The 21317-nt window shown below is 35.7% G+C and overlaps 2 protein-coding genes and 1 long non-coding RNA gene across 4 annotated transcripts; 2 read left to right on the top strand and 1 right to left on the bottom strand.

Moving 5' to 3' along the window:
* The first annotated feature begins 1081 nt into the window (after window positions 1–1081).
* Window positions 1082–2157, top strand: LOC111911175 (30S ribosomal protein 3, chloroplastic). The gene is made up of 2 exons (XM_023906960.2): window positions 1082–1400; window positions 1675–2157. The coding sequence occupies exons 1-2, from the start codon at window positions 1173–1175 to the stop codon at window positions 1954–1956; spliced, it is 510 nt and encodes a 169-aa protein (XP_023762728.1). The 5' UTR covers window positions 1082–1172; the 3' UTR covers window positions 1957–2157.
* Window positions 2158–5937: 3780 nt separating this feature from the next.
* LOC111911173 (NADPH-dependent diflavin oxidoreductase 1) lies at window positions 5938–10871 on the top strand. Of its 2 annotated transcripts, XR_006186772.2 has the most exons (13): window positions 5938–7706; window positions 7849–7926; window positions 8011–8115; window positions 8195–8286; window positions 8386–8570; window positions 8659–8756; window positions 8832–8906; window positions 9019–9129; window positions 9197–9328; window positions 9585–9704; window positions 9805–10021; window positions 10110–10684; window positions 10738–10871. XR_006186772.2 is itself a non-coding variant. In XM_023906958.3 (12 exons), the coding sequence occupies exons 1-12, from the start codon at window positions 7569–7571 to the stop codon at window positions 10631–10633; spliced, it is 1875 nt and encodes a 624-aa protein (XP_023762726.1). In that variant the 5' UTR covers window positions 5941–7568; the 3' UTR covers window positions 10634–10871. The 2 variants fall into 2 exon arrangements, 1 of the variants encoding a protein (XP_023762726.1); XM_023906958.3 differs by having other exon boundaries at window positions 5941–7706; window positions 10110–10871.
* Window positions 10872–11725: 854 nt separating this feature from the next.
* LOC111911176 (uncharacterized) lies at window positions 11726–12702 on the bottom strand. The gene is made up of 2 exons (XR_002856786.3): window positions 12182–12702; window positions 11726–12087 (listed from the first exon to the last, which is right to left on the bottom strand). It is a non-coding gene; the product is annotated as an uncharacterized LOC111911176 (long non-coding RNA).
* Between the last annotated feature and the right edge of the window lie 8615 nt (window positions 12703–21317).

The raw sequence follows: 21317 nt of genomic DNA on the forward strand, positions 1-21317 counted from the left end.
CATGACGTCCTCTGCCCCCGAATGTTTCCACCATCTCGGTTTGGGGGTGTGACAAAGAGGGACACTGACTATGAAGATCAAATGCAAGAAGCAGCCTATTAATGCATGGACCTGTTTTTTTTGGGAACAAAAGCAACTTAATTTAGATGTAGAAACATTATCAATTTTAAAGAAACAATAGAAAAGTACAAAAAACAAATATACCACCCATCCAATAGCCACAAAACAAGTTTCGAAACGATCCATCAAATCAATTTTGATGTAAGTGTAAATATGTTAGTTCGCCTAAGGTTGTGAAGGTAAACAAACATGTTGTTAAAACTTTTTTGAATGGACTCTCTGAGAAACTCATTTTGAAACAGTTTTATAGAAGATAATTACAAATTACTTGGTTGAAGGTAAGGTTCTAAGCACATATGGACGTGTGTATATATATAAAAGAGACGAAAAAAACCGATGTTATAATCTAGAGTAAGAACTCCAGAATATATACTCTGGAACAGAGACCACAACTCTAAATGCTATGTGTTCCGAAGCAAGTTGTAATTTTACAAAAAAAATGTTGGTTATTTTTGTTAAAATGATCATTTATAAGGGTTACATTAATCAATTTTCCAAAAAAAAATATGTATGATTAAATGGCTTAACAAAGCAGAATATAGATCGGTAAGAATTTTTTTTTTGTAGGAAGGTAAGAAGTTTTTTTTGTACATATTTTTGTGACGAACAAAATAAATGAATCACTAGATGATTCATTTGTAAGATGATTCACAAGAAAAAAAAATTCAAAAAAAACATCTTCATGATTCATTTTTAAGTAAATTAAAAAAATATTCATTTTTATGACAATTTTAGTGAATAACACAAAATCATTGTATAAATGTATCATTATCATGTTTTTTTGAGAATTTTTTCTTATGAATCTTCTTACAAATGAATCATATCATAATTCATTTTGTTTGTTCGCTAAAAAAACACGTAGAAAAAAAACTTCTTATCTTCCTATGCAAATTTGTATATTGATTTATTTTTGTATTTGTCTTTGTGTATTATTTCAAAATTTTATAATAAATAAACAATTAGAAGAAAGAAAAAAGGAAGCCTTTTTATCAGAAGAATCCGTAAACCATTATTTTCTTACCCATTCTCGTCGTCTCCAACATCTCATCAGGATGTTATCGTCATTAGGGATGATATGCAGTTGCTCTTACAAACCCTCTACTCCAACAAGTTTCCATGGTGACTCACTCCCTTCCAACCCCCACACCTTTAATTTCAACCTACCCAAGCTCTCTGCTCACCCTAAACTTATCCATGGTTCCACAACATTTCGGAACCGTGCTCCTGCTATAGCGGCGGTATCGGAAACAATTGCAACAGAAACACCCCTAGAATCTGAGGTTTTAGTTCATCTCTATATTTATCTCTTCAATTTCTATCTAATGCTGTGTTCCTTAATTGTCTGCAAAATAGGGCTCCACTGGGAGAAAAAAATTACGTAAAACCTATCTGTTTCAAACCTACTACTTTACGAAATGTAAATCGATATGATGTTTGTTACTAGGATTTTATTCAAAAAGTCAATAACTCGAATATGAAACCTAAAAATTGTATTCAAAAAGACAAAATCAGGCTTATTGATATTTTTTTGAATTGAATTGGGTGAAATTGTAGAAGCTGGGAGTGGTTGTGAAGCCGATGGAGAAACCAAGGTTAGTGTTGAAGTTCATCTGGATGGAGAAAAACATCGGTTTAGCACTAGACCAAGTGATTCCAGGATACGGGAGTATTCCAGTAAGTCCTTACTATTTTTGGCCAAGGAAAGATGCTTGGGAAGAGCTTAAAGTGATGCTCGAGAGTAAGCCATGGATTTCTCAAAAGCAGGTGATTATTCTTCTTAATCAAGCTACTGATATCATTAACTTGTGGCAGCAGAGTGGTGGTGATATACAGTAAGTTCTGAATTCTTTAGATATGTTGTAGATTGTGGCGACTTGTTGCAGGCTGATAGAGATGATTGCCATTTAAGTTGTGTGTGTTTTTCTTGGTTTATTGGCATCTACTCCTGTTTCTTAATTCAGTACACTGCTTTTTCTTTCTGTTACCTACCCATTTTTTTTTTGATGAAATACAATACCTAGAGAAATGTTTTACCTATTCATTTTGGTCATTTATATGTTCATTTTATCGGTCTCGATCATTTGTATGAGGTTAATCCGTTAATATAAGATGTGGGTGATGGCTCTGTTGTCTTCATAGGAGTCCACTTCCACATAAGGGTAAGACAAAACTTCAAAAATGGTCCATGTGGTTTTCAAAAATATCAAGTTTAGGTCCTAAATTCAAAAAACCTCACAGATGGTCCCTGTGGTTTCAAAACTTTTAACAAATAGTCATTTTCGTTAACTCCGTTAGTTTTTTGGCCGTTAAGTGAAGGGTATTTCTATCATTTCACTGCCACAGAGACCATTTATGAAGATTTGTCTTATTTAAAAAAAACTAATTATTTAATATTAAAGGGTCTCTCTCTCTCTCTCTCTCTCTCTCTCTCTCTCTCTCTCTCTCTCTCTCTCTCTGCTTGTTTCAGCAAGAACACCAAAACCACCGCTCTTAAGCCTGCTTCCTGCAATCCGACCTCAAATCGAGCCCTCAACAACCACAAAACACGAAGAATGATCAACAGGTTTTCAAGAAGGAAATTTTCGTCATCAAACACCAAATCAATCATGAACTCAAAAGACACGACGATGAAGACGACCCCAATGCGTTAAACCCTAGTTCTACCGCTGTGACGCTCAATCTCAAAGTTCAGGAGGAGTTCAGGAGGAGCCGGAGTAATTCCTCCGGATCTCAAAACCCTAATCGCAGAAGAAGATACTCTCGTTCCAAGAGGAGCTTCGATTCCGATTTGGACACTAGTTTGAAGAATGACGATGGTAATGATGATAAGACTGAAAACGATGAGGCACTGCACAATCACCACCACCGACACAGGGAGGAGGTTAGGGTTTCGTCTTCTTCTAGAATGCGACACCACAGGTCTTGCAGTAAAGAAAGAAGAACCAAATACCAGTACCGTGAAGATGATTCACGTGTAGCGAAATGTATCTCCCGCGAGGACACACCTTCAGGTTTTCACCGACAACCCAAGCCAAGAGCAAATCGACAGAGGGGAGACTGATCCTTTGTGTCATAGAAGGAAATCATTAGCAGAGATTGACAACAACACCGGTAGAACTCCACAGTCCAGCAACCCAAAAATGGCTGTGATGGTTCCTCCAAGAACCCGAAGGTTATCTCGCGATCTAGACATGAATACAGAAACAATATCTGATCCTACTCCACCATCTTACGCTAGTTTGCTCTCTTCTTTGAAAGAAACCATGGACTATGATTGATGGTGGTGACAGGGTAGAACTAAGGTGAAGGGAACGAAAATGGAGGTAGGAGATACTTATTTTACTGTTGAACAATCGAAATAAAGGGGTTGCTGAAGGGAAGGGATGACGGTGGATTTGTGTGTTTTGATCGGAGTAAAGGCATGAAATCACTTACCTTGGCCGGTGTCACCTGGTGGTGATGATGGTAGAAGGAGCAGATAACAACTTCGATTCTAATGGAGAAGGTGGTTCGATGTTTGAGAGAGAGAGAGAGAGAGAGAGAGAGAGAGAGAGAGAGAGACCCTTTAATATTAAATAATTAGTTTTTTTAAATAAGACAAATCTTCATAAATGGTCCCTGTAACAGTGAAAAGACAGAAATACCCTTCAATTAACGGCCAAAAGCTAACGGAGTTAATAAAAATGACTATTTGTTAAAAGTTTTGAAACCACAGGGACCATCTGTGAGGTTTTTTGAACTTAGGGACTAAACTTGATATTTTTGAAAACCATAGGGGCCATTTTTGAAGTTTTGTCTGAGGGTAAATTACATGTTTGGTTACCAAGCATAGCTGATTTTGTTATGAATTTATCCCACCATCCATAAACCTTTTTTCTATATATTCACGGATTTGGTTACCAACGCCACCACGTGGTGGCACGGACCACGGTTTGGTTTTGGTGGGTTGAGCGGGTTGGCTAGCTCAACCCCTGCACTCCTCTCTTTTCTCCACTTTTACCATATGCATTAAAGCTTGTACTAAAATGTGTGGTTTGAGAAAGATGAATTTCCATGTGTTGGGGGATGGGAGAGATGAAAGTGTGAGGAGAAAATGAGAAATAAGATGCTCTTTGGTTCGCAAAATGTTAATGAAAGAATTGGAATCGGAAAAAGAATCAGTTTCATATTTGGTTGATAGAAAATGAAATTTGAATCCAATTTCATATCGTTTGGTTCGTAGGAAATGAAATTGAAATCCATGTAAAATAACAGAATTGTTATTTTTTTTATCTGTTTTGTTTAATTTTATTTTGTTTTCTAACTTATATGTCAATATATTACGAAAGTCATGTTAATAAACATCATAACTTAAAGTCATTCCACTTCACATCCCAATAACGTTACCAAAAAGCAAAACAATCTTTCGATACATCCCAATCGAATCGAAGATACAAAAAGCTTACAAATCCAAAATGCTAATCAACATCCTGATAAATATTCCAATAAAACTTAAAAATCCAAAATACAAATTAACATCTAAAGCATTGTCAATCTCTTTCCATGGTTTTTAACTTCGACTCGATACTTGGCTTACCTAAGGAAGTGATTGTTTCAATGCTTGCTCAAGGTGTTGTAAATAACTTGATGTAAAACCATTACTGGTTTTAAATCCAACATTTGTCATATTCACCTACACTTCAACTAGTTTTGTTTCTTCATTATTTGTCCATGTCTTATAATTTCTAATTTGATTTGTCATACCTATAAACATAACAAAAAATCATACCTATAAACATAACAAAAACCAATAGATAAGTATCACAATTAATTTTAGAAATGGAACAATTTTTCCAACAAAAACATAAGCAAGCAACAATTTTTCCAACACAATGATAAACAAACAACAATTTTCCAACATAACTACGAGCGAGCAACATTACGCAACATTATGAGCACGGACATGTAGAAACATGACAACTTGTTTATCGATATCCATATTTCTACTTCATTTTAGGCCTCCAAATGTTTCAAAAATATGCCATAACTTTTTAAAACATATTCTAGACATCCTAATTTGTGATATAGACATTGTGTCATTCTCATAAACTATTTCATGTGGTATTACCTATGGATCTACATTTGAATAAATACGATTAATATGTCGTTTATCTATATGGTTTTTGATCACTAACAAGATGACTACAACAATGTGTAAAACCATGTTCCTCCGTGTAGAACAGAGAAAATGAGGGCTGATTACGTCGTTTGATATGGAGAATAGATGCGATTTAAGCTTCATTGGAGGATCCATTGAAATGAGGATAAGGAGTCGGGTGTGGAACATAGGAGATGATGGTTGATTGTGTCATGAGATATGGAGAACAGATGTATCGGTTGCAACATAGAAACAAAGATAGGGTTATGTTGTGAAATATAACACAAGTAATAAGGTAAAATGCTAGTTTCTTTCATAGCATAGAATTAATTTCATCATCTTCCGGAAGGAAAGTGTTTTCCCCTATTTGATGGAAGGTTTTTTCATTTAGGATTTTAATTCCGTTATACAAAGTTGAACCAAACATCGAAATGTGGCGAAATTGGATACTATTTCCCCCAAATTCCATTGCATTCCAACCAACCAAACACATATTTAGGTTAGGAGGGATGGACTCCCTCCACCCTAAAGGATGCACATAGTCGTACGGGTAGGGGGCGGGTACGATCAGCTGGCCAAGCGGTACCGTATTTGTGTGGGTTGGACGGTTTGCCTAACTCGTTGCTCCCCCCCCCCCCCCTCTCTTGTTCTGATAGATGCATAAAAAGTTGTACCAAAGTGTGTCGGTTGAGAGATATATATTTCCAAGTTTTTAGGGATGTGAATGTTGGAAGTAAGAAGAGAAAGAACTGTTGATGTGTGTTTATGTGGCATGTGGATTAAAAGGGGTAGTAAAGAACTAGAGCTACACTCCCTGACTCTTGAGCATTTATAAATGGATCCGACTACTTTATCTATTTATTCACCATATAATTTTTGATGACATATAAGCCTATCGGTATGGAGGAGACGCCTCTTAGTGTAAAGAGACGTCACATCAACAGTTCCGCTCCATCATGTCCTCGGAGGGGTGGTGCTCACTTACGTCACTCCATAAATTATTGCACCTTAATCTTGATAATCACAATCAATGCTCTAAAACCTTCATTTTTGTAAAATGCCGGTTCTTTATTTTTATAAAATCGAAACAACCGTCGAAGCTTAAAAATCTTGGATCACCCCATAAATTCTTGGATCTTAATCTTAATAGTTACAATGATTGCTCTTAACCCCCTCCCCCTCCCCCGGTCGTCTTGTCTTCCATGTCCGTTCTTCGTTTTTTAAATATTCGCTACAACCATCGAAGCTTAAAAATCTAGCCACCCTATAAAATTTTAAACCACAATCTTGATAATCATAGTGGATACTCTTAAACCCCATTGTCATCTTCCCATATATTTTCGTACTTTATTTCTGCAAAATCGAAGCACCCATCGAAGCTTAAAATTCTTGGACCTCTCCATAAATTCTTGGACCTCCATCTTGATAATCATAAGGGATTATCTTAAACCCATCTTAATCCCGTTACCGTCGACTTCCCTTCCCCACCCGTTTGTCATTACTACATAATCAAAGCAACAATTGAAACTTGAAAACTTTGGACCATTTATGGAATTTGACCTACAAACCCACGAATTCAAATCTGACCCTTGAACCCCCAACCTATGAACCCATATAAATAAGTGGGTTGATGGGTCATATATGAGTTTATGTTCCAAATCCGTCAACACATGACCTTTATAATTAAATAAGTCGTGTTCGGGTTGGTATATTTTGACCCGCTAACCCACAAGGCGCCCAACACAATTTATAGGAAAACCGTCATCATTCTACATCAGGCCGAATCAGAGGGGCCATAAAAACCTTTGAACAATTCAGCGGTTACACTCCCTCTGAACCCTTCTATTTACTTCGTTTTCCTTCACTGCACTCTCTTCTCTTTTCTCGTGACCGGAGTTTTCAACAGAGAAAAAGCCGTAGCAACTCCTGTTGCCGTCCTCTGCCTTCTCCGACCGGCGCCGTTCTCTTCGCATCTCCGACCAGAGTTTTTAGCAGAACAAAGAATCTTCCGATCTCTTTGTCACTAGCGCCGTCCTCCTCCGATCTTCGACCAACGCTGTCTTCAACCCTCTAAAGTAAATGAACAGAGCCTCCCGATCTATTTTCTTTCTCTAACAAGATTTTGGTGAACCAAACGCCTCCGGAAATTTTTTCTGGCAGACGAAATCCGCTAAAAACCTTGCTAATTTTTCCCTGGCCCGCGAAGCACACATTGAAAGAGCAATATCCGACGCCGTTTCCGGCGTGTGCTATACTGTTTCAATCTCAGCTTAAGACTACTATAATATAACAGTTCTGAATTCTTATAGCAATGGAGAAATCTCGATCACTGTTGATTCTATACGCCACTGAGACGGGCAACGCGTTAGATGCTGCCGAACGATTAGGCCGTGAAGCTGAAAAAAGAGGCTGCCCTATTCGTATATTATCCCTTGACGAATTTGACCCCGTAAGTGAACTTTATGAAATTATACGCCCCCTTGCTACACTTTCCGATGATTATTTGGTTCCTCTATTTTGTTTATTCAAACAATTTCATAATCAATTTTTTATGTGTTTCTGCTATGCATATTACTTGTTGCTTATTCCAGAGCTCCTTACCTTGTGAAGAATATGTAATTTTTGTGGTGTCCACAACTGGACAAGGGGACACCCCCAATTCCATGAAGGTTGGTTCTTTATCACTGCTTTAACTTTCAAACTTTTCATTTGTTATTCTATCTTCTTTCTAATTCTTGATTACCCAAATTTAGGCGTTTTGGACATTCCTTTTGCAAAGAAGTTTAAACAGGCAGTGGCTCGAAAAAACAAACTACACAGTATTTGGATTGGGAGACTCTGGTTATCAGAAATATAATGTAAGTTGAATTAGTTATCATGCATGTGATCTTTGTAGATTACATTTGTGAAAAGACTTAAATTGTCATGTAATTACAGTTTGTTGCAAAGAAGCTTGACAAAAGACTTGCAGATCTCGGGGGAACTACAATTCTTGAAAGAGGTTTGGGAGATGATCAACATCCTTCAGGGTATCTTTGTCATTTCCAGTATACAACTTTGTTGCATAATCTTTCTGTATTATATATAATAGGTAAACTAAAAAAAGTTGCTATGATTTTCTTATGCAGATATGAAGGGTCCTTAGATCCATGGATGTCATCTTTATGGGCCATGTTATATAATAAAAATCCAAAATTCTTCCCAAAAGGTTTAAATATTTCTGTGTCTGATATGAAGATGCTTGGTCAACCAAAAGTGGAAATCACATATCTTGACTCAAATGCAGTGCATTCACAACCTTCAGCACAAATTGGTAAATAGCCTGTTTATTTTCAAATTTCACTATTTTTCAATCTTCAAAGTTCAGATTTTATTTACTGTAACTGATTTTTTTGTTGCAGATTTGAAGTTACTTGAGAAGGATATAGTGAGGTGTCGGTCAATGTTGTCTGCAAAAAAGTCAAACGACAAGAGTAAACCTGATTGCTTCTTGAAACTGGTAGTGATGAAATTTCCTGGTATTTTTTATGTTCTTCTTTTGTTAATTTATAATTTGTACTGTTGTTTGATTTAGGTTAAAAATCAACCAATTACTAGAACAAGTTATGACAAAGATGTACGCCATTTGGAATTTGAGCCACTTTCATCTGTAAGTATTATCAAGCTTATATGTATTGGTTGTTTTTTTTGGTTAATATTATATAACCGTTTACATGAAAGAAACCCTCTTAATAAAATTGTTTCTAATTTGTTTTATTCAGACTATCGAGTATGAAGTTGGTGATGTTCTTGAGATTCTTCCTTCACAAAGCCCTGAAGCAATCGATGCATTCATGACTCGCTGTAATTTAAACCCTGAATCCTATATCATTGTGAGTAATGTTGCTTAAATAGTTGTAAAATCCATTTATAGCATATAATCTAGACATTAAATTCCAGGTTAAGTCTAGAAATAAAGAAGACTCTCTTGAAGATGGTGTTGGTGCCTCAAAAGATCCCATAAAACTAAAAACATTTGTCGAGTTGACTATGGATATTGCATCAGCTTCACCCAGACGTTACTTTTTTGAGGTGAAATATCTGATTAAATCTTTTGGTGTTATTATATGCTACTATTTCTACATAATTCCAACACATACTTGTAACAGATTGATGTATTTTAACTAATAACAAGTTCATTAGTTATAATCAAACAAGGGTGTATGTATGTCATATTGTCATATAATTATAGTAACCAACTATTTCATATGAAAACCTATTCCATTCCTACGCGCCAACAAACGTGAAAACGGAATGCAATGACTCATTCCATTCCAATATCGTGTAGGTCATGAGTTTTTTTGCGAGTGCTGAACATGAAAAAGAGAGGCTTGAATATTTCGCCTCACCAGAAGGAAGAGATGATCTCTACCAATACAATCAGAAAGAACGAAGGACTGTTTTAGAGGTATATATATTTTGAATTTTATTTTGCTAAAAAGAAAGTTTTTGCATTTATTTTATTTGGTGGTGAAGGAAGGAAGGGCAATATGGTCTTTTTGTTACAGGTACTCGAGGATTTCCCATCTGTGGATATGCCATTTGAGTGGTTGGTGCAGCTGACTCCTCCATTGAAAACACGAGCCTTTTCAATTTCTTCTTCTCCTCATGTTCACCCGAATCAAGTACACCTCACAGTCAGCATAGTTTCATGGACAACTCCTTTTAAGAGGAAACGCATCGGTTTATGCTCCAACTGGCTAGCTTCCCTTCATCTTCATCAAAGTATGGAATCAGCAATTCCATTCCATTCCTTTCTCGATTCCATCATACCAAACACCACCTTACTGTTTTTGCTCATTTTTTTTAACAGGAGTCTGCATACCAGCATGGTTTCACAAAGGCTCACTCCCCGCCCCACACCCCTCACTCCCCCTCATCCTTATTGGGCCCGGAACCGGTTGTGCACCTTTTCGCGGGTTCGTGGAGGAGCGGGCCTTAAACGCAAGTAATTCTGGACCGATTCTTTTCTTTTTTGGATGTCGAAACGAGGATAATGACTTCTTATATAAAGATTTTTGGGTTTCCCATTCGCAAAATGGAGGGGTACTTTCGGAAGAAAAAGGCGGAGGGTTTTATGTTGCTTTTTCAAGAGACCAACCGCAAAAAGTGTATGTACAACATAAGATGCGTGAACAAAGTGGGAAAGTGTGGGAGCTTTTGAGTAAAGGGGCGGCGGTTTATGTTGCGGGGTCTTCGAGTAATATGCCGGCGGATGTTTTGGCGGCTTTTGAGGAGATTGTGGAGAGAGAAAGTGGGGTGGAGAGAGAAGCGGCGGTTAGGTGGTTGAGGATGTTGGAGAGAGGTGGAAAGTACCATGTTGAAGCATGGGCTTAGTGTGTGCCTGATACACAGTATTGTATTGTACTATTGTACTGTATGTATCAGGCACACTGAGGAGTACACAGTATTGTATTGTACTATTGTACTGTATGTATCAGGCACACTATGTGCCTCCTCGTACAAGGAATGGTTGGTTGGGAAGTAGAGCTATTTATGGTTCAAAATTGAAAATTTTGTAGGAGTTAGGTCGATTTTAAAGGAAAGTAAAGTTTGCACTTTTATTTTGTTATTATATTTCATTCGTGGGTAGAAGCTTAATTTTTTTATTTTAATTTGTTTCATCTAAGTTATCCAGCTTTTATAATTTGTAAATAGCATGTCACTATCTATACATACAAAAAATTGTTTCATTAATGTAATTAGGTATTCAGGTGACCTCTTTATCAGTGAATATCTTGACATGATATCTACAATCAATCTACATGACAATGTATTTGACACTTCATCTTATTCTTCACCCATCTCATTATCCAAGACCTGGTTTCGTTTCAGATCATATACAATACTACAATAGAACAAATTAACTTGTTCTTTATAAACTTTTATATGGCTCTTCCGCGACCACACTGAAAATTTGGGTTTGAACCCTCACATATATCCAAAATATGAAAATATTGCTAGTGTTTTGATAATTTGATCTCTACTTGTATATTGTGTGGTGGGTTTATGTGGGCTAGCTGTTCAGATGATACAATTTGCTATTTTCTTATAAACTTTTATATCAAATCATTGCAAGTAAATTTTATTGGTTGAATGTCTTATTATTGGCTATTTTGTACTCACTGCTTCTCTACATGCCCTCTAAAAGATGACTAGGTGAACGTTTCAATTGATGAGTAGTTTCTAGACCAACGACAAAAGATTTGTTAAAACATATACTCGATATATATGAATATTGTTGAAGCTTAAATAGTAAAAGCAAAGGCCAAGTTAATATTTGCCTTCTCATGCGCTATTTATCTTCTATATATGTTTTCATCGACTGTATCATAACGAACTGAAATAAATTAATTATCCAACGTTATGAAAAAAAAACATAAAAAAACGAAACTAATGGTTAGATAAAATACATGTGGTGTGCAAACGTTCTCGCAAGAAGTGGGTCTTAATCATCTATTCAAGTACTTACAATATTGTTAGTCTTCTAAATGATATTTCTAATTTCCATCATGTTTTTTGTAGCCAGCCATAAGAAGGTGAGAATCAGTAAGATATCTCCTTCCTACACTACACATCAATATGCAAAAAGCTGCAATTCTAAACCAAAAAAAAAAAAAAAAATTCTATATATGATACATGGATGAAAAATATGAAAAAACGTCAATGAAATCTCCAAGGAATGCATTGGATATTAGAACAAGATCCATTCCATTTGCTTGTGCATTCGTTCTTAGGAAGATCACAACATTTACATATCATCCCAAGTGTATCGAAACTACTTAGATATCCTGCAAAAGTGACCAAAACAACTTTTATTTAGCATAAGTAATTTTATATAGAAACAATTAGAAACACAGATTCTGGGTTGTCGTTGGTGCTTACTTTGCTGAGGGATGATGGAGAGTGGTCTTGCTTCTGTCATCAGAGGATGAGACTGGAATCTATAACTGGTAATCAAAAGGAACATGAAGAGGAGGGAAGCAGGCTTGATCATCTTTTCTTTTAATTAATACAACGATGCTGGCATATATTATTGGTTTTTGGGTTTGTATATAAACACCAAACGGTTGATGATGGAAAAGTATGTCTGTCACTCGAGTTGACTATACACAAGGCCGACTTAGTCGTCGATAAATTATTAAAGTAACGATTGAAAGGGATTTAAATGAATATTAAAACATGAGAATCTAGAAGGGTTTGCTGGTTTGGTGTTGATGTGTATTTAAAGCCTATGTGCTTCTAGATATGATTACGAAGGCATATGCTTCGTACGTTTCTTGTCTTTTGCTCTGGGTTTCCATGGAAGTTTCCTAGCATTGGTGCCGCAGTTTTTATGTGCCAAATGGGCTTCTAGCCCAGTAGTATAGATTTGTTGTCCCAAAAAAATTGCCACCTAACATTTGATGGAGTAAATTACAGTTTTGGTTCATGTTCTTTACATACATCCATCTGCATTATTAGTCAAGCTTTTCGATTTTTACATGACTCGTCCTTATGATTTAATTTTCTTGAAACTTTGGTTCTTTGGGCTAACTTGGTAAGATATAAGCTGTTAAGTTGGAGTAAAATGACTGATGTGCCCCTGGTTCGGATTTTCATTTATCTTGTCACTTTCTAAATTACAGGGATCAATTTTATAAATGAACAAAAATTAGAAATAAAACTCTAACACTCGGTTACAACTCCCATCCATGATACGTTTGTATCTAAACAATCACAACCGCCTATCTCCACCATCATCAAAAACCTCCACCGGCGCATCGCCATCTCTTTGTTGCTACTATAACTTCGGTTTTGAAATAGGCCGTAGCTATAAAAAAAATTCCCCACATTACATGGATCAAATTTATAAATGAACAAATATTAGAATTAAAGCTGTAACACCCGATTGAAACTCCCATCGTTTGTATATGATTGATCATAACTAGCTGTCACATTCCCTATTTTTTCACGGCCAGAAAAGACCGGTTTTTGCTTATTTTAAAATCAGAGTTTTAATTTACAAATGCGGGATTTGTCCCATAAAATATTCCCGAAGAAATGTTTTTCATTGATTTATTAAAAACTTGGGATGTCATAACTGATACATGAAACATAAGTATAAATGAAGACTTACAATATCTTAATATAGTCTTAAGTTCCTCAAATCTTTCAGGCATCATCATTATTGTTTCCTATGATACAAAGACACTTAGTGGGTTAGGTTGGAAAACTTGGTGAAATACATAGGGTTTTCAAACCATAATATTATAATTTTTAATAATTATAACTATCAACATTCGATTAACCTAATTACCCCATTTCTGATCACTCTCACTTACTAATTCTATTATGATGATCTTGAGGGATATTTCCTAAATGATCTTTATCAACGGACAACTATAATTCTTAGGTGATTAGGCACGAAGATATGATAATACTCGTGACAACACGACATTACATTAATACTTTTTGTGTGATCATGACAGACACGAAAATATAAAGTACTTGGATTTAGCACGGTAGTACAGAAGTACTTGAGATAGACATGACATACACGACTTATTATCTCACACGACTGTCTTATCGCAACCACTATTTCACACAACCCTATCACAATCTCTCATTTATTATTTTGCACAGCCCCTTACTATCCAATCATATTATTAAGTATGTTAAACATACCAATAATCAAGTAGTAATCATATTTGTACAACTACATTAAACACAACAAAGATAGCACACATAGCAGTTGAGCATTTATATATATATATATATATATATATATATATATATATATATATATATATATATATATATATATATATATATGTGCGTAAGCTTGAAAGTAACTATGCATTCACTTGTTAAAGTGATGACTTCAAAATTCGGGCAGAGCTTTGCTTCTAGCAACCGACATTTCCTTTGATGTGACCTAGTATCATTATCACTAAGTCTTAGTCTAATATTCTACGCGACTAGAGAGAATCTAGACCTATCAATTATTCTAATGAATATTGATAGTTCTATCAATTAAGGATAAGCCGAGCAGGACAGTCGGGAGGCAGGACTATTTCAACATATAGTCTTTCTGATATCCAACAACCAAGCCGATGTGACCATTCTAAACACCTCTCCCGTAAGTAGATCAATCAATATATGACTTAAAATCACATATAAATCATAATTATAGGTTCATAACAACGAATATGATTATAATTATAAACTACATGAGGGCAGAGTAAGTGTAGCTCATTTACAGATTATAGATGAGAACCAGGGTCCAAGTGGGCACAACTCCTACTCAAAGGCTACTACTCGAACGCGTACTCCGGGGTTTATAATTATAAACTACGTGAGGGCAGAATAAGTGTAGCTCATTTACAGATTATGGATGAGAACCAGGGTCCAAGTGGGTAGAACTCTGACTCAGGATCTCCTACTCGAAGGCTACTATTCGAACGCGTACTATGGCTAAAAAATAAACAATAATTATTTTGACCCTTTCAAAATAACTCTTCAAATTTTTTTTGCCCTGGTAAAAGAATTTGAATTATTTTGCCCTCTCTTAAAAAAATCTAGGTCAGCCCTTGTATTGATGTCTTTGTGTACATAAAATACATCATTTAAAATATGTCTCACACTACAAGAAATGTTGGCATTACCGGCGACGCTTTTAGCGGCGACGCAGAGCAATAGCGGCGACATGTAATTGACGTGTTACACGTCGCCGCTAAAGGCGTCGTCGCTAATGCTCAAAATCGGCGATCCGTGTCAAATTATCCCTATCCGTCCGATTTGATTTCAATCCAACGGTTGTAGAGGAAAGCGAAAACGCGCTGACTTTTCCCTCCAAAGGTGTCGCCGCGATTGCCCTGATGTCGCCGCTATTACCCTTCTGTCGCCGCTATTGCTTGTCGCCGCTAATACCCATTACAGATTACCCTTTCCAGTTTCCTTTTCGGTGACATTTTTTCCTCTGCTTGTATCCTTTCCTTCTCTCGTTTCTGTTGCTGCTTCTCGGTTTGATCACTTCGACTAAGTGGAGGACGAAGGTAAATTACCGGTGCTAGCCCCTTCTGCCACCACAAGACCGCCATAGCTTCCCTCAAAACCTCGAAAACCGGCGATCCTTGAGCTCAATACCGAAATTGCCCACATTCAAGGTCAAATTTCTCCAATTTTCTATTATTTTCGTGTTTTGTTGCTATGTTTATGATAAATTGTTAGTAATTTTGAGATTAAAAGTGTTTGTGCAATTTGTTGGATTGTATGCATTTTATATTGTTTATAGCTTCCTTCTTCCTAAGTCCACTCCATCCATCCCCTTTTAATCTCTTGATTTGTTGGTAGATGATAAACACAAGGCCATTAATTTGTATTTTTTTTTCTTGCTTCTCATTTGGGATGAACGATGATGAGGATACAGGAGGTATCAAACCTCCTGATTTAACCAAACTCCATTACAAAATATATATGATCAAACCTCAACTTCTGATTTGTACGATTTTGGTCCCTTGCTCTAAAAAATAATTAAAAATCTAGTCGTAATATGTGTAAATTGAATCCAAAGTTTTAATGTAAAATTTCAGAAAGTTATTTATATTTTTTATAATATTGATTTATTTTAGATTAAGTAAGCCTTAGATTAATTAATTTTTAGAAATTATTAATTTCTTACCATTTTGTTACTGACTTAAATGATATTTTTTATAAAGGTTATATTTGTATAATGAATTAGTTCATGGAAAAAATTGAATAAAAAGTAGGATGCAATATTAATGGAAAAAAAAGTATGATGTTATATTGTGTATGTATTTGTATGCAATTTGGAAACTACAATGTTATGGGCTATATATGGAAAAAAAAAACTATATGTAATATGTGTAAATTCTATTCATATTGTAATTTTGCAGGCTATATATGGGGTTTAGTTGGGCGATACTCTTCTACGTGATGGCGGGTGTTATGGGCTTAGGACATGGAGGTGATGGAGCCGGGGATCCACCACCTCCCGGAGGCTTTGGTCGTGGTCAACACGAACAAGATGGTAAGTCTTATTATGATATATTTGTTAGATATTTTTATCCATTTATTATAAGTTATCATGACTAATATTTTTAATTATATTTTTCAGCTGAGCTCCCTAAGAAAAGAAGAGGCCTAGCAAAAAACATTCAATTATCAAAGATAATACGGGCAAACAAGAGAAAACCTGTAGATTTGGATTTCGATAGGGAGCTGACATATTCCCTTGTCGGGAACCATGGTAATTGGTTTACCCGTGAGATTGGGAAGTATATATGGATGAACATCCCTTTGAACGTATCTGGTTGGGAGAATGTTTCCCCCGCTTTAAGGAATGCCATAGTGGTTCATTTAAAAGTAACTTGGACAATATTTTAAATTTCGTTCTAATTGGTATTTAACTAACTAACTTTTTTGTATTTGTAGAATAAGTTTGATTTAAATAAGGTTAACTTGGATCCCGAGCGTGCTCAGTTGTTGCAGAGCATTGACGCGACCTTGCAAAGAATTTATAGAGGACGAAAAAATAAAGCACATACTTATTTTCAGAATGTCGGGGGGCTTACAGATATCCCAAGGGCATTAGCCAACCCCCTCGATGGTATGTCACGTGAAAATTGGGCGCAAGCAGTCGAGCATTTTCAAACTCCTGAATTTCTAAAGCGTTCGACGTCAAACAAAGGAGTTCGTGCACAACAACAAGTTGTAAACAGAGGGGGATCGTGCTCATATAGCAATGCCTGTTTCAAAGAAGTAAGCTATGATATATTTAACTGTTTATTTAAATTATAATTAATCTAATTTTTAATGTTAAATAGGACATCGCTCGAATCGAAGCATTTCGTAAGGCCAATACTGATCGCCAAGGGGTGTTTAGTAGTCCTGCAGTCGAGCAACAATACGTAAGTGGTTAATTTGTATATTCATATAAGTGCTTATATCGTCAAAGGGTAGTTAGTAATCTTAATTTTATTATATTTATTTCTTTTTTGAAAATACAGAATGCTTTACTCTTTGAGATCAGTCAACAAACTCAAGCTTCCTCTGAAGCCAGCGGTCTAACACCAAAGGATACACAAAATTGTTTTGAAAAAATATTGGGTGTTCGACGTGGCCATATCAGAGGCATCGGGCGTAAACCTTCTACGGTTGTGTCGATGTACGATCAGGAACAACCAATGACACAACCACCACCACAATCACAGGTGACAAGATTATTTAATTTTGGTAATTGTTTAAAATGTTGATAATTGTTGGTTTAGTAATAGTTTCAAAATTTGGTAATTGTTAGTTATAGTACAATGTTATAATGTTTTATACCCAATATGTGGAATGTATATTTTGTATATAGAATGTTATAATGCTAGTTTACTTATAAGACTATGTTGTTTTATTTGTAGTTGGAAATGCTTCAAACAATGTTAAAAGATCCGACATGTAGTGCTGCACTTGAAGATTGGTTTCGTTCGTTGCCACAACGAAATGAAACCGGAGAAAACGAGGAGAGCGATGATGACGAGTAGATAGTTGTAGGATTTTTTTATGTTTTATTTGTGCAAGTATTTTAGACTAGTATTTTCGATATTTTGTTCTATGTTAAATCAGACGAGTATTTTAAACGGATATTATATTAATATTTTAGAATGGAATGATGTCGGATTAGATTAATTAATATCATACCAGTTTTTTTTTTTTTTTTTTTTTTTTTTTTTTTAAGTGAAATATATATATATATATATATATATATATATATATATATATATATATATATATATATATATATATATATATATATATATATATATAAGAAAAACACCAATACCGGCGATACCTTTAGTGGCGACAATAGCTTATTACCGGCGACACGTCTTTAGTGGCGACGTGTGCTTATTAGCGGCGACAAGTTTTAGCGACGACAGACACGCAGTAGCAGCGACAATTTGATTAATAGCGACAAAACATCAGCGTCGACTTTTTAGCGGCGACACGTCGCCGCTAATACTATTCGCGGCGACAAGTCGCTCTTTTAGCGACGACGTTTGTCGCCGGTAATGCTCTACTTTCTTGTAGTGTCATATTGTTCCACCATTTTGGATAAAAAAAATAATTGAAAGTTTGTCTAGTTATTCCAATCCTAGTATAGTGATGACAAACTCTGTCATATTCTGTGGGGCATAACAAAGGAGGCCTATGATGATGACATGTTGGTGATTGTGCTAATCCCAAGATGTTGCAATGAATAGACTTGAATTAATCAGATTTTTAAAATATTGTTGGCGTAAGTTGGTAAAAGGAGTAAAGAACAATATGAGATAATATCATAATAGATTATGGACTCGTACAGATGCATGCATACATGTAGCAAGAAAACGATCATATAACATGGTTTTCGCCTAAGTTGCACGGAAACGGATACGGCAATGGGAAACGGATACGGAACGGAAACGGGAAACGGCAAAACCCAAAAAATCAAGATACGGATACGGCAGAGATACGTCAATATAAAATTGTGTGTGTGTGTGTGTGTGTGTATATATATATATATATATATATATATATATATATATATATATATATATATATATATATATATATTGATGTCAAGTCCTCCAATGGAGGTTGATCTATTGATGTAGTTGATGATCCTTGTGTTTCTTGAGAAGCCATAATCGATGATGTGATTAGGAATTAAGAGAATCAAGAATGGTGATGAATGATGATTGACGATCCTAGTGAATTGTGATCGACTAATCGTCTTTGATCGAGAAGACAGGAGACGACCCACGACAGGGGAGACTTTGATTGACGATCGGTTAGGGACTTAAGGGAATACCAAATACGTTTTGAGCCTTAAAACAGCAGCCCATTAGTCTTTTTTGGATTTAAACTTAAAATGCTCATGTAAACCTTAAAATAAAATAGTAACGGCTAGGAAACTTCATCGAAACTTTAAGGAAACTTCGCAGAAACGTTTCCATGATATCCGATACTTCCAGGAAACGTTTCCAAGGAGTTTCCATGGAGTATCCGTTTCCATGGAGTTTCGGAAACGGAAACGGCAACCTTAGAGAAGTTTCCATGCATCATAGTTTTCGCTACCCAAGCCTGCATAACATCCCGCTTTCTTTCTAAATACAGATAAAAAGCCTGATATCTTTTCACCGTACAGACATCATTTATGCAAACACAAGTTAATAAGTCTTTTTAATGAATGATCGAGATGCTTATGTCAAAATGAATGTTGACACCAACCATTGTTCATTCGCATGGTTGAGTTTTCACTCTTCTCATCTTGTGTCTGCACATACTTCCCCTATTTGTAAGTAGATGAAAGTTCATAAATTAGGTCTATAGGTTCAAGTATATATAGCATCACCTTAATTCCTTACTTCGTACGTAGACATAGTTATTTAGAAGAGTCGGCCACAACAAGATCCGCATCAAGGTCAACAAGAGTGGGAAATAAGGAAAGAGGGAATTTAAAGTTTACGTGTTTGATCAGGAAGAGTACATGTATACCTTTCTCAGTATTCTGCTCGAATAATCCAGCCAATCTGCATGATTTGGCATAAAGAAATCACTGACATGTTTCCCATAGGGTCAAATATCAGTCCTCATTCTTGGAGTATTTTCTCAACCCTGCATCAATTAAGTTTTGCAAAATGAAGGCCATTTAAGGAAATAAAACTAGCTAAAAGCCAACCAAAATTGTCTTTTGACAGGTTTGGTGAATAAAGTGGATGGAAATATGGATTGGAGTTGAGGAAGAAGTAATCTGCATCCCAAGGACTAGTTAACCAATCAGAATTTTTGTAACTAAACCTCAGAATTTTTGTAACTAAACCTCAGGATGCAGATTACTTGACCCTAGCCCAATATATCAAATTTGGTGGGAAAGATCTTTAATGCTATTTAGAGATTGGTAGAGAAGACAAGTTGGCGAAGGAAGAAGTGATGCGCATAAGTGGAGTGATGGGGATCTATTTATAATCCTCTCCATAGTATAAGGATCAAAATGTGGTCCCTTCTACCCTGAATTATGTAAGCAAATTTGGTGCAAAGTCCTACGCTTTTGATGAAAAAACCATGATAATGCTTTTATAGTAAATTATTAGTTTATATTTTATATTTGGAACGACAGGATCATATACAAAAAAAAAAAAAAAAAGTTAAGTCGATTGAGAGAGGACCCTTTCTGATTATTAATCCAAAAAAATGGAAGGAGTTGAATCTCTTTCGCAAGAAATTAAGATGTGAGACACCACACCCCAAGAGTTACAATGATCCAACATTTCCAGATCACCTAGACGAGGGTTAGCACAGTCGACATTCCACCACGTACGAAAACATGGTTTCTGGTTTCCTCTTGATTGATACAAATCGGGTAGACTAGTAGGAATATTGTAACCCAACTTTTTTTCCAAATTCAACCACGTAGAAGACGCCTATGCTTAAAAAATAAGAAAACAGGAGCACACTATGAGAAAAAAGAGCAAAAATATCGTATTTGTGCTTCAAAATGATTATAAATTAAACATGAAACAAGATCAAATTTTACATGATTTGTTGTAAAATAAAATGATATAAAGCATAGTTTTTATCTTTGTTATTATCGAACCCAAGGTTATGATAAATTTATATTAGATGTTTAGATGTTTAGATTAGTGAAATCTCATGGCAATAGTTTTGAGGAATTAAATTTTCATAAATGCCCGAGCAAAAAAAAGGTTATTATCGTTATTATAAGTTTTTTATTTTTAAATAAATATATATACACATATAACATAATAAAAAAAAATTGATCCAGCAACCCACTTTGTCCCTCCCTCCTTCGTCCCATGGCAATCAACTTCTATAACTATTTTCGTTTGCATGCCTTACATAAATTAACTAGTTAGGCTTGAGGGTGTGGTGCGGTTACATGAAGTGCGGTTTCGTCACATAAGCAGCGAACACCGCCCCCTAGGTGGGGTTTGGTGCAGTTCAAACCTCAGTGCGGCAAAAAATGGTC

This window comes from Lactuca sativa, chromosome 9 (assembly GCF_002870075.4).
Source record: "Lactuca sativa cultivar Salinas chromosome 9, Lsat_Salinas_v11, whole genome shotgun sequence".
Lineage (NCBI taxonomy): Eukaryota > Viridiplantae > Streptophyta > Magnoliopsida > Asterales > Asteraceae > Lactuca > Lactuca sativa.